This window comes from Salmo salar, chromosome 29 (genome assembly GCF_965601325.2).
Source record: "Salmo salar chromosome 29, fSalSal1, whole genome shotgun sequence".
In the NCBI taxonomy this organism is placed as follows: Eukaryota; Metazoa; Chordata; class Actinopteri; order Salmoniformes; family Salmonidae; genus Salmo; species Salmo salar.
This window is the reverse complement of record NC_138319.1, coordinates 19,612,194-19,626,207: the sequence shown is the minus strand read 5'-3', so window position 1 is coordinate 19,626,207 and position 14,014 is coordinate 19,612,194. Positions and strand designations below refer to the sequence as shown.

The 14,014-nt window shown below is 45.7% G+C and overlaps 1 protein-coding gene across 2 annotated transcripts in view; it reads right to left on the bottom strand.

The window, feature by feature from the left end:
- hecw1a (HECT, C2 and WW domain containing E3 ubiquitin protein ligase 1a) overlaps positions 1-14,014 on the bottom strand; it is an 83,672-nt gene that overhangs the window by 17,787 nt on the left and 51,871 nt on the right. Inside the window, exons 11-17 of one of the 2 annotated variants that reach the window (XM_045710956.2) lie at positions 9,361-9,447; positions 6,297-6,450; positions 4,847-4,956; positions 4,524-4,645; positions 2,184-2,369; positions 1,707-1,841; positions 1,439-1,553 (exon numbers count right to left, since the gene is read on the bottom strand). In XM_045710956.2, the coding sequence (XP_045566912.1) occupies positions 1,439-1,553; positions 1,707-1,841; positions 2,184-2,369; positions 4,524-4,645; positions 4,847-4,956; positions 6,297-6,450; positions 9,361-9,447 (909 nt within the window). The remainder of the gene's footprint in view (positions 1-1,438; positions 1,554-1,706; positions 1,842-2,183; positions 2,370-4,523; positions 4,646-4,846; positions 4,957-6,296; positions 6,451-9,360; positions 9,448-14,014) is intronic. The other variant, XM_045710958.2, reaches the window with a different exon arrangement.

The following is a 14,014-nucleotide window of genomic DNA, read 5'->3' as shown; positions in this document are numbered from 1 at the left end:
CGACTTCCGCCGAAGTCGGTCCCTCTCCTTGTTCGGGCGGCGTTCAGCGGTCGACGTCACCGGCCTTCTAGCCACCGCCGATCCACTTTTTATTTTCCATTTGTTTTGTCTTTGTTTTACACACCTGGTTTCAATTCCCCAATTACATGTTCATTATTTAACCCTCTGTTTTCCCCATGGTTTTTGTGCGTGATTGTTTTATGTATGTTCGGTCCGTTATTGTGGGCTCGGTATTACGACATGTTATTGGAATATTTGAGTAAAGTTACTTGAGTTACTCATCTCTGCTGTCCTGCGCCTGACTCCTCTGCACCAGCTACGCCCAGACCACTACAGCAAGAGTATGAGTGATCGTGCTGAGATACTTCCTTTGGGTTATTGCTATTCACACAAATCACCAAAATAAGACTAAAATAAAGTGTTACATCCTGCTTTAATAGTATCCCATGATACTTTACATTCCTTTTGAATAATTTTGTTGAATAATATATATTCAAAAAAAGAAGAAAATATTTATTAGATACAAACGAATGTAAGAAATGGATGGATGTTGTGTTAGTACTCTGTGGTTCCGGATAACTTCAAAAGATAACAGTAACTTTATAGTGTGGCTAATTATTCAAAATCCACCAACAGATGACAGAATGCAGGCAAGTGACTGGTCGCACATCTTGTCCTCCATACAAGAAAATGTTCAGAGAAAATGTCACGCTGTCGTTACTCAACACATATCTGGATAACTTACTGTATGTCTAAGTGAACACAACTACCCCATTGAACCCATTTCCGATGGAAGGCGGCTGTCCGGTTAAAACCGCCCATCACTCTGTCCTAGTCCTGACATGACTGAGGAGAGGAGAGGCATTCTGTGGCACTCGGTGCTTTGTAATTACAGCGAGCGCTGTGCAGCTCAACCACACCAGTCGAGACGTTACAGAGGTGGGAGGATGAGAGGGAACCGTAGACTTACATGAGGGGAATGAGGAGGAATGTAAATTCCTATGGCAAGCCAGCGTGTCTTTGAGTGCCACGCCAGCCGTGGTGGCTAGGGCCGTGTCTGTGGCCTGGCTGATTCAGGAACAATTTTCAGGGTAATTAGGACAGAGAGAAAAAGGAGGAGTCTCTCAGGGGACGAGATAGAGTCACGCAATCATTGTCCTCAGCAGAGAGACTCTCCATTGAGACAAGCTGTATGCTTCTGGTTTGGCCCTCACTAGAAACACTTGGGGTGGATCAGTTGGTAGGAGGGTTGGGTTCTTGCATGGATCACCTACACTGAATACCGGTACGCATGTCGTCAAGACCATTTGGATGAAAGTCTGCTAAATGCCTAAACACAAACAGACAAAATATGTGTGACTATGACGAGCACGAGGGTCCATGTTTTGTAAAAGTTACCGCCACAGCTGAACAATAATGACTCTGCTGCAGCACTTACATGGTGCACCTAACGGTGTGGAGTCGGGGTGGTACTGGCTGCGTATGGCGGCTACCAGGCTGTTCCCAGGTCTGTGAATCAGGGAAGCTACTCGACTCCGGGACACATCAGACGCCTGGGACAGACACCACAAAGATCATCATCACTGTGATCCTCATCGTCACAGTCTCAATCATCAGCTCATAGAAGACGTTAGATGAGTCTACTATTGACTCCATTAGTAATGACAAATAGACCATCCAATTCCATTCCAAGAGGATTCTCTCACCTCGCCAGCACTGTAGCTGCGTAGTCTCTGCAGGTGCTGCCTGTGGGTCAGATGGTTGGGCAGACGGCCGTTCTGTAAGGGGATCCTGGGGTCAATGAAGGTTGTCGCCCGGCTGTTGTGGTCCACGAAAAACGACTGGAAAGAAGAGGAAAACAATGTCAAACAGAGATTTACATGAACAGGACTTAAGATGAAGTATCCAGGGGAAGCCCACAACCATGGTACCTAAAGTTTCATTACACATCACCGTGGCTCAAGTATCTTTCCACTGTGGCTAGACATTCTAGGTGGAATCCTGACTTCAGATCACTCAAGCTTCTTATTGACATCAATTATGGAATCAGGGTACAATCAGAATCTCTCAGAATTCTTAGTTTCATCATTTATCATTTCAGGACTAAGATCCATCTCTCAATACTAACTACAACCTAACTATAAGTGCATAGACGTATTTTGGATAAGTGAGCAGACCTTTACCTTGCCCTGTGGGTCTGTTTTGATCTCCCAGCCTCGGGGCAGCTCTAGTTGTGTGTCGGCAAACTTGTTGAGGAAAATCACCAGGTCTCTGTTGTGCTGGTAGCGCTCAAAGTTGCGCGCGTCCCGCCGGACCTTCAGGATCATGTGCTTCAGACAGGTACTGTTGGTGAATATCCGGTAGGCACCCTGGGATAGCGACACAGAGAACACATTACATTACAGGATGTGGTGTGGTTATACTGTGACAGTGGAAAAAGACCCAATTCACTGGCTTGTAATGCTACTGAACGCTATTGGAGTCATTGTGCACAAAAGGCGCAACCAACGCTCTCTCCACACAAACATACCAGGCTTCATTACATAAACACTAAAAGCACGGTGAAGTTTCAGTCAAACCATAAAGCTTATGTTTACAGTACTGTACAGTATGCTTTTAGACACCACCCTGAACTGAAATAGAATGGCACAGAATCTGCAAACAAAGTTATCCGATCGGGTGTACTTAGTAGTAATACACACTATTTGACCTTTCCTTCAGATCAACTATCTATAAACTCCTTTCAACCCAGGGGAAGAATTTCTCCCTCTCTGCCTCTCTCTATCAGTTGACAGGTCACGTCCCCACCTCTGTAACGGCTTCCCTTGCTTTGGCAGGAAGTTGCAGCGAGCTTCGACTCCCAACGGTCGATGGATCAATAACCAGACTCTATTAATAGATCGGCCATCGGTATGGAACAGCGCCCTGTCGACACAACCGCAACCGCTGGGCTTAGTTTGATGAGGTCATGACCGTGAGAGGACCGTGAAGTCACTGTTGGTGGTAATAAGCACCGTTTACCAAGGCAACAGCAGGGTCATATGATCTGGAAATAGACCTGAAGCGCTCAGGGATATGACCTGTCCTGTGCTGTGCTCTGAGGGAAGATGGTGAACGGGGGAAACTCCACTGAACAAAAATATAAACGCAACCTGTAAAGTGTTGGTCCCATGTTTCATGAGCTGAAATAAAAGATCCCAGAAATTTTCCAAACGCACGAGAAGCTTATTTGTCTCAAATTTTGCCAGAAATTTGTTTACAACCCTGTTAGTGAGCATTTCTCCTAAGCCAATATAAGCCATCCACCTGACAGGTGTGGCATATCAAGATGCTGATTAAACATCATGATCATTACACAGCTGCACCTTGTGCTGGGGACAACAAAAGGACACTCTAAAATGTGCAGTTTTGTCACACAACACAATGCCACAGATGTCTCAAGATTTGAGTGAGCGTGCAATTGGCATGCTGACTGCAGGATGGCCACCAGAGCTGTTGCCAGAGAATTTAATGTTCATTTCTCTACCATAAGCCACCTCTAACATTGTTTTAGAGAATTTGGCAGTACGTCCAACCGGCCTTACAACCACCGACCACGTGTATGACGTCGTGTGGGTGAGTGGTTTGCTGATGTCAACTTTGTGAACAGAGTGCCCCATGGTGGGGTTATGGTATGGTTAGGCATAAGCTACGGACAATGAACACAATTGCATTTTATCAATGCCAATTTGAATGCACAGAGATACCGTGATGAGATACTGAGGCCCATTATCGTGCCATTCACCCGCAGCCATCACCCAGCATGATAATGCACGGCCCCATGTTGCAAGAATCTGTACACAATTCCAAAAAGCTGAAAATGTACCAGTTCTTCTATGGCTTCCATACTCACCAGACATGTCAATCATTGAGCATGTTTGGGATGCTCTGGATCAACGTGCACGACAGTGTGTTCCAGTTCCTGCCAATATCCAGAAACTTCGCACAGCCGCAGTCATCAACTCAATGCAAAAGAGATGTGTCGCACTGCATTTGGCAAATGGTGGTCACACCAGATACTGACTGGTTTTCTAATCCACGCCCCTTCCCTTTTTTTGAAGGGTATCTGTGACCAACAGATGCATATCTGTTTTCCCAGTAGTAAAATCCATAGATTAGGGCCTAATGAATGTACTTAAATTGACTGATTTACTTATATGAACTGTAACTCAGAATAGGTTCTTGTGATAGGGCAACATGGTCAGTGTTAACATGTGCTGTGTCATCAGGTACAGTGGTAGGGTCGAGGTGAGACAGAGGTGAACTGTGTATTTCAACAGAGACCAACATACTGTAGGAATCAAGCGCCAGTTTACCAAGTGTTTACACACTGTAGCAAAGTTTGATTCATTCAGAAGGGAATGACTCATTGGTAGGTTATCAAAGTCAAAACAAGACGGTAAATAAAGATTCAACTGACAGTCAAACATTACATCCAAAGACCTAAACTATCAAAGGACTATTCCTATTTGAACAGCACTTACGTAGTTGGCGTGTAGGACCGTGAAGAACTCGGGGTGGGTGACGAACTTAACGGCAGGGCACTGGAGGAGCAAGGTGATCTTCTGGTTGCTGACAGGGGACGAGGGGCCCTCTCTCCTTGGCTCTGCACACAAAGGTAGGCAATGCGTGTCTAAATATTGAATAATATATGTACTGTAGTACCAGTGATACTGTAGTACCACATACACTGATCATGTTAATACCATATTAACGCCATGTCGGTAGAGCATGGAGCTTGCAATGGGTCATGGGTCAACTAAATGCATATTCCATTATGGTTTAGGTAGAGGAGTGAGATACACACCAATGGCCTGTGGTGGAGAGTCTGTTTCCGTATCCGTGCTAACACTTCTCTCCAACCTCCGTCCACCACACTCATCCTCCGTCGCCATGGTCCTCTGGATGTTCTGGTACCTGGAAAGGAACAGGGAGTGACATCACTGTACGTCAGTGCACCAACGAGGCACCTTATTGCATCGAGGCGCTTTGACGGTCAACTCTGTTGACTTGATCTGCTACTGTACACACTCGAGCAGTACAAGTAGAAATTAATCTATACAGTACCGCAGCTTGGCACCTTTTTGTCATTGAGAAACGAAACTTTGTACTTTCAAGATGCAACCCACGTCAAAGACAGCATCCACCATTCTTAAAGCTGGAATCCATAGCAGTGGAACTGCAAGGTCCGTTTGCGATTTAACTGGGTCATTTCTCATCTCTTATTCTTCATTCATTGGTCAATGGGTGTCCCTTGTGGCATAAAATTAGGTCAGTGTGTGGAAGGAGAAATTAGTTTATTTCTGAAGGTGTGTGTTCTGAATCTAATGTGGGCAAATCACTCTGGAACGTTAAAGACAAGGGGGCCCTCAGCGACTGGGAGCCAAACGATGGCTTCATTGCATCTTGACAGATTTAAATGTGTGTGTGTGGAGGGGGGGGGGGGTGATTGTGTGAGTGAGGTATAGAAAAACAGAGAATGAAAAAGAGCGATTGTCAAATGTGAATTTAGATGTGAATTTAGGATGCATGCCCAGACATGTCCACTAGATGGCAGCACTACACAAACATAAGAGTAAACTGACGGCTTACCACAGAGGGGATATCGCATGAAAAGTAGTTACTAGGACATCACTGGGAATCCAACTGGTCATCACATCGTATGACTAAGGCAAGGCAGCCTAAGAGATATTCAATCATGATCCATTCTGACCATCTTATGCACTGAAGTAGATCCCCCTCTCTGCTCTCGTCCTCTCATCCCCCCTTTTCTATCCCCCCTTTCTTTATTACCCTCCCCTGTCTCCTCTCTCCATCCCCTCATCTCCCCTTCTCCGGTGCTTCAGGATGCCCATGGCCGGGAAGAACATGTACAAACACTAATCTGTTCCCTGTGCTGTGGGTCTACTAAATACAACATCAAATGTCTTGGCACTTATTTATTTACCTGTTTTAACATTGCAGTTGGGGCAGCGGCCAGTTGTGAGTGAATGTATTGATGTCCTCTATGTGCTTGTGTGTGCTGGACTGATGCTTTTCAATGTGCATGATGATGAATGTGCACGGTGATGCCAAAGGGAAGGACAATAAAGTTCTATTCCATTCGATTCTCTCAACCCCAAACAAGACCACAAACCCCCCACACAACCCAGGAAGTGAGGCATCACAATATACCCCTCTCCCCTCCTCCTCTACCACCCTCTCTCAACCCCCTTCCCTCCTCATCTAGCCTCATCCCCTCTTTCTCCCAACCTCACCTCCTGTTGAGCTGCTCCATCTGCTGGGTGGAGCTGGAGCGCTGGATGCCGTTACACTTGGAGGCGGCGTGCGTGGGCCTCCGCCAGGTGGTGGTGCGGTTCACATGGTCCACGTAGAAGACACGTCCGTGGCTGTCGATGCGCGCCTCCCAGTCTGCACACACACAGGAAGTACAGAGAGAGGGAGGGGGACACAGAGAGGGAGATGTGATTGTAATACGACACCCAATTAAGAATGACAGGAAAAGTAAGGAGAGGAATTGAAGGGAAAGGAAGTTAAAAGGGGTTTGGTTAAGAGATATGGTAGTAGCAAAAGGGAAAGCTGGAGACAGGAAAGAGGAGTAAGGATGGAATGGGAGGTTTGCTTTGGAAGATGATTGAAGCTGACAAGGGGTTATGGTCTGCTGTGGTCAGCTGGCTTTGGGATCAAAGTAATCTCACGGAGGTCGATATTGTATTAAGCAACTAGCTATATGCTTCACATCCCACGACATACAGAAAGGTTGCTAACATCAGACAGGAGTTGGACGCCTAAAGGTGCATGCACAGTACATCCCTGCATGAATGGACCCTCAGTAAATGGTAAACACATGAGTTTAAAGTCATTGACTACGTCCCAAATTGCACCCTATTCCCTATATAGTGCACTACTTTTAACGAGAATCCTATGGGCCCAGGTAAAAAGTAGTGCACTATATAGGGAATAGGGTTCCATTTGGAATGCAGACCTTGTCAGCTTTGGCGGTCCCTATAGGAATTACACATACATACGGTACATCCACAGCAACAGAGGACCCTGGCCCACAGATTTACACATTAATAGTGAAGGTGACCGAGAGCCAAAGTGACACTTCACCAGCGTGCCTGATGACACATATTGGCAACCATGAAGTGAAAATACAAGGGACCCTTCCTAACTTCTTAAAAATATGATTGAGATCCTGTGTTTAAAACTTGGAAGTGCTTCTAAATGGCATCTGTTGTTTGTGAGACAGGGCTGATGACTAGCTATGATGCCATTAATGAGGTCTACAGTTGTAGCCAAGGACCAGCATGTAAAGTAATCTCCCAAAACCACTTAAGCCTCCGTCCCAACACATCCATTTAGCCTGCTGTACATCTTTCCCCTTTCTGTCATTCCCATTACTTGTCTTTCCTCTCTCTCTTCTTGAAACCCTCAGGGTGTTCAGAAGCTGGGCCTCACCCCGGCCAAATCTCTTTCCCTTCTCCTCCCTCTGTTTAATCATCATCTGTCTCTCTGTAGCGGGGCACATCAGTGGGCGGGGCACAGCAGTGGGCGGGGCACAGCAGTGGGCGGGGCACCGCAGTGGGCGGGGCACCGCAGTGGGCGGGGCACCGCAGTGGGTGGGGAATCATGGTGATGGGATTCACTCTGGGATTAGAAACCTGCTGGCTTTCACAACACATGGCACGGAGTGAGGGAGAGAGAGAGAGAGAGATCATCTCATCTGACACCCTCCCACCCTCCCACCCACCCAGGATTGTGGATTATAACCCACTAAACGCACAGCAGTACAGCCTGCTAGTAGAAGCAGCAGAAAATATCCTCAACCCAAAATCAAGGCAAAGGCATTGAAATGGAACTTATCGCTCATGAGACTATGTTGCATCAGTTGTATACTACTGTATTCAGACTGGCAGAATCGTGGGTAGTGTAGTCAGTGCTGTGGCAAGCAGACAGAGAGAGAAACAGAGACACATGCATACAGGATATTATTACTTTGGAGGGAGTTACTTTGAGTCAGCTTGGAGAGATGTGGGTATTATCACTGCACTGCAGAGTAGAGCTGAATATTCAAGCCTGTTTGGGGATGTGGATGTGTCTACTTGAGGCTGTAAGGTGCTTACATTAGATATGAGGGCTTTGGGAGATGCACGATTGAGAGGCAGTTACCGTCGGAGATAGTCTGTAGTTTGGTACTGTTTTGAAGAATGTGTGTGTGTGTGTGTGTGCGCGCACATTCACGTGTCCTAAATACTAACACAGTATGAGTCAGTCTGTAAGCTGTGAGCATATTAACAACATCTTCTGATAGAAGTATACCTCTAGCAGCAGCTCCTCTCCATCCCTGCTCTGCTTATTCTAATGAGCTGGAATAGAGTCCCTCTTGGTGCAGCAGCACTATATTTGTGGCTGTCAGATCTCTCCCCGGTAACTCTCCACTGATTTGGTTTTTGGAGGCTATTTTTAGCAATTTCATAGTAAAAACCAAAGCTCAGCAGGGCTTCTGCTGGTGTGACATTGCACCAAATCCCAATATCAACACAGAGAAAGACCAACCGAAAAATAGGATGAATTCTCTACTCACAGGGGAAGAGAAACTTGAGTAAACCCAAAAAATGAAAAGCAATGTAAAAAGGAAGAGTGAATTATTTCATCACATTTTTTTCTATTGTGAATATGTTTCATTTTGCTGCAATTTAACTTACAGAAGAGTTCACAAGGAACCATGTCTATGTTAGCGATAAACAACATTTTCCAGCTGCAGTCACATTCATCTCTTCTCTAGGGTTCATGGAACTTGTAGTCCAACAGACCTTAGCGTGAGGCAAACCCCACAGCCTCCACTGGTATCAGACGCCCTGCTGATATAAATATAGACTGCCTCTCCCGCTCTGCCTCTCTAGGGCCTGTCACTATAGAAACGGTGGTGGCGAGGGCTGTGGTGCCTGATGTGTGAGATGGTTAGATGTACAGCGCCCTAGGATGCCACATAGTAGCATATACTGTAGTAGCACCTAGAAACCCAATCTGGCAACCCATGTGCAGCAAAACAGAAATGACTGATCTAGAAGGTCAAATCACTATGGCGTGAATGGTCGTACAGAAAACGTCAAGGATGGATCAATGTACTGATAGACAGAGAGATGGATAGGTACCACCAGAGTGGTGTGTCCCTCGCCATTGGAGAGATGTTAAGAGAAATGGCTACATGCACATCGATGAATGCGACACACATATCAATGCACACGGGCGCGTGCACACACAGACACACGACTCCGGGGTAAGAGTAAGGGTGGTGAATGATGTTGGAAGTCTTACTTGGAGCCAACGGTTCATCAACAGTTGGGTAATGGTGGGTGTCAGGTCGCAAAGCAGGAGGATGACCGCATGGCAAGTAACTATCTCCTATATAGACATGGGAGGAGAAACACAGGGGAACCTGTGAGCTAACAGAGGTGGGAAATGGAGGTTGGTGAACGTAGACATGTATCCCATATATCAGCTCACATCGGATATATGTCAGGGGACGAGAAATTGGAGGAGAAAATGCAGTTTCAGTGTTATTGAGAGATTTTTCGCTAGGTTGGAGACCTGCTTTCACCGGGTTGACCCCAGCTAAATAAATCAGGAGGTAGAAAAGTAAATACCTGTGCAGAATGGATGCTGTGCCACTGAAACTTAATGATGGCGCATGGTATTTCTAGGGCACTCTACCCAGCCTAGAGGGACCACAAAGTAAACACCATCTTACAGTGACCAGAGAGAGTGAGCGAGAGAGAGAGCGAGAGATTGAAATAGAGAGACACATTGTGGGGGTGGTGTGGGCGTGACTTTTTTCAGCTCAGAAAGTGCAGTGTGTGTGTGGCTGCTACTGCATGGCCCTATAAAATCTGTTTTATTTCTGGCCTGATTCCTTTTTGATTTATCTCCCTTTGGTTTTTCCAGGTTAAATATTTTTCTATATTTTTTTAGCTCTTACTCTCAAAATCATATAATTACCCCTTTTTTCTCCCCGATTTTGTGGTATCCAATTGGTAGTTACAGTCTTGTCTCATTGCTGCAACTCCCGTACGGACTCGGGAGAGGCGAAGGTCGAGAGCCGTGCGTCCTCTGAAACATGACCCAACCAAGGCACAGTGCTTCTTGAAACAATGCCCGCTTAACCCGGAAGCCAGCCACACCAATGTGTCGGAGGAAACACCGTACACCTGGCAACCGTGTCAGCGTGCATGCGCCCGGCCCACCACAGGAGTCGCTAGAGCCTTAGACCACTGCACCACTTGGGAGGCCTCAAAATAGAAAAACAACAACATTTTAGGTTCTAAGTCCACAACTATGTTTAAACCACATCAGGAGACCCTTTAACGGGTTACTCTTTAATGCAAGTGTGCACCAGGAAGAGACCGCTGTTTGGTTAAGCGGTGATGCTGTAGCGCTCATGTGATTGCAGAGTTTGCAAAAGAAATGGCCACTGGATTGCTGCAAATAATCACGTTATCATTCTGCCAGGTAGGCATAGGTTACTTTGTAGTTACTATTTAATTGAGAAGGTTTTTGGGAAAGCCTTTCCATCTTTACGAGAAGAAGGTTGTCATTAGCATCATACCGCTAACGGCTACACAAAGTGTATACGCGCCCACATGCACACAGACAGGGGCATTCCTGTGCCGTTTCATAAAACGGCATAAAAATACGAATCACTGGTGCATTTTGTTCCTGTCTTATGATTCACTTGGGCAAATGAATGCATTTTATATTACGTTGAAAAGATCTAGTTGATTTCATATTAAGTTCACTACATTTTTGAATGTTCTTCAATTCCGTTTTAATGTTTTGGATTCCGTGATTCTGTCCTCATTCTCCGCAACTGGGATTCTATAAGGCCCTGATACTGTTCCGTGTGTGTCTAGCTATTGTACTGTGTCTGTGTGTGTGTTATTGCACAGAGCGGGCGCTGCTATTTAGAATGTCAGGTAAACGGCAGCGGAAGCTCCCAGTGCTGTACACTAACAGGAGTGACTGTGAGCGCGGTGGATCAGTGGGGACTGACTTGGTTCTGCTTGGCCGGGTTAGTACAGTAGTGACTGTGAGCGTGGTGGGTCCGTGGGGACTGACTTGGTTCTGCTTGGCCGGGTTAGTACAGTAGTGACTGTGAGCGTGGTGGGTCCGTGGGGATTGACTTGGTTCTGCTTGGCCGGGTTAGTACAGTAGTGACTGTGAGCGTGGTGGGTCCGTGGGGACTGACTTGGTTCTGCTTGGCCGGGTTAGTACAGTAGTGACTGTGAGCGTGGTGGATCAGTGGGGACTGACTTGGTTCTGCTTGGCCGGGTTAGTACAGTAGTGACTGTGAGCGTGGTGGATCCGTGGGCACTGACTTGGTTCTGCTTGGCCGGGTTAGTACAGTAGTGACTGTGAGCGTGGTGGATCCGTGGGGACTGACTTGGTTCTCCTTCCACCCACCCACCCCTTCTCTCAGTATTCAGCAGTGTGTGTGGTGAGCGTACTGTGTGTCTGTGTTTGTGTAGGATTTATCTCCCACCGTATAGTATCTCCGTCCATAAAGAGGTACTGTACTGTCAGCCCTCAGAGAGAGGTAGAGCAGAGAAAACCTCAAACAACTGTCAAGACAAATTACAGATATAAAACCGCCACATGCCCCCCCCCCCCCGCTCCCAACATTTTCTCTAGCAATGATAACAATAGTCAGTTACCTAGGTGACAGAAGTTCTGAACATTTTTCATTAGCAATTCTAATTAAGGAAGAATAACTTTGAAGTGTACGTGAGATGAAAGGAGAAAGGTGTAAAACGCAGGCAGGAGTCTCGCCGTGCGCTGATTGAGGCATTAAATGGGGCCTTCATTTGTTAGCTCTGATTCGTGACCTAGATTTCCTATCGTGTCTAATGAGAGTCAACATGTAAAAAACGGAACACTTGTAGTGAAGCTTTGGAGAACACAGGAGTTCAAGTTGAAAGAAGACCATGCATTTTCAGTGTATACCCTAAAAACAGCCAACAGACATAACGACCCCTTGAAGGTATGTTGCTCAGCAGGAGCAATGTCATCGTGAAAAATGTATATGAGCTGAATTGTGGACTCGCTTGAACAGAACTGTTTCAAATTCAAACGCAATCTGTAACCTGCACTGATTATCTTCCTTGGTCCTTATTCTCTAACTATTCCCTCATTTTGTCCTTACTTCAACACAACCCAGCCTCAAACGGTTGGGCATCCACTTTGTGTAGCAGTGTTTTCACCCAGTAACTGAACCAGTAACTTGACCAGTAACTGAACCAGTAACTGAACCAGTAACATGACCAGTAACTGAACCGGTAACTGAACCAGTAACTTGACTAGTAACTGAACCAGTAACTGAACCAGTAACATGACCAGTAACTGAACCGGTAACTGAACCAGTAACTTGACTAGTAACTGAACCAGTAACTGAACCAGTAACATGACCAGTAACTGAACCGGTAACTGAACCAGTAACTTGACTAGTAACTGAACCAGTAACTGAACCAGTAACATGACCAGTAACTGAACCGGTAACTGAACCAGTAACATGACCAGTAACTGAACCAGTAACATGACCAGTAACTGAACCGGTAACTGAACGAGTAACTTGACCAGTAACTGAACCAGTAACTGAACCAGTAACTTGACCAGTAACTGAACCAGTAACTGAACCAGTAACATGACCAGTAACTGAACCGGTAACTGAACCAGTAGCATGACCGGTAACTGAACCAGTAACTGAACCAGTAACTTGACCAGTAACTGAACCAGTAACTGAACCATTAACATGACCAGTAACTGAACCGGTAACTTGACCGGTAACTGAACCAATAACTGAACTAATAACTGAACCAGTAGCTGAACCGGTAACTGAACCGGTAACTGAACCAGTAACTGAACTGGTAACTTAACCAGCAACTGAACCAGTAACTTAATTAGTACCTGAACCAGTACCCGAACCAGTAACTGAACCAGTAACTGAACCAGTAACTGAACCAATAACTGAACTAATAACTGAATCTGTAGCTGACCCAGTAACTGAACCGGTAACTTAACCAGTAACTTAACCAATAGCTGAACCAGTAACTGAACCAGTACCTAACCAGTAGCTGAACTAATAACTGAACCAGTAACTGAACCAGTAATTTAACCAGTAGCTGAACTAATAACTGAACCAGTAACTGAACCAGTAACTTAACCAGTAGCTGACCCAGTAACTGAACCAGTAACTTAACCAGTAGCTGAACTAATAACTCAACCAGTAACTGAACCAGTAATTTAACCAGTAGCTGAACTAATAACTGAACCAGTAACTTAACCAGTAGCTGACCCAGTAACTGAACCAGTACCTAACCAGTAGCTGAACTAATAACTGAACCAGTAACTGAACCAGTAACTTAACCAGTAGCTGACCCAGTAATTTAACCAGTAGCTGAACTAATAACTGAACCAGTAACTGAACCAGTAGCAGACCCAGTAACTGAACCAGTACCTAACCAGTAGCTGAACTAATAACTGAACCAGTAACTGAACCAGTAACTTAACCAGTAACTGAACCAGTAATTTAACCAGTAGCTGAACTAATAACTGAACCAGTAACTGAACCAGTAACTTAACCAGTAGCTGACCCAGTAGCTGACCCAGTAACTGAACCAGTAACTTAACCAGTAGCTGAACTAATAACTCAACCAGTAGCTGAACCACCATTTCAGTCAAAGCCAAATCAAAAACAAACATAGAAACAAAAGAACATAGATAACAAAACAACATGGCAGAAGCAAAGCAGCTTATGACCAAAAACAAAAGCCTGGTGCCAGATGGCAGCCAGGAACCTAAACCCAATGCCAAAGCGCTACCATGAGTTTGACCGCATTGTTTGTGTGACCTAACCACCCCATGCTGACCCCTCTCCTCTGAGGCCATCGTCACCTTTGACCCCTGTCCAGGATGCCTG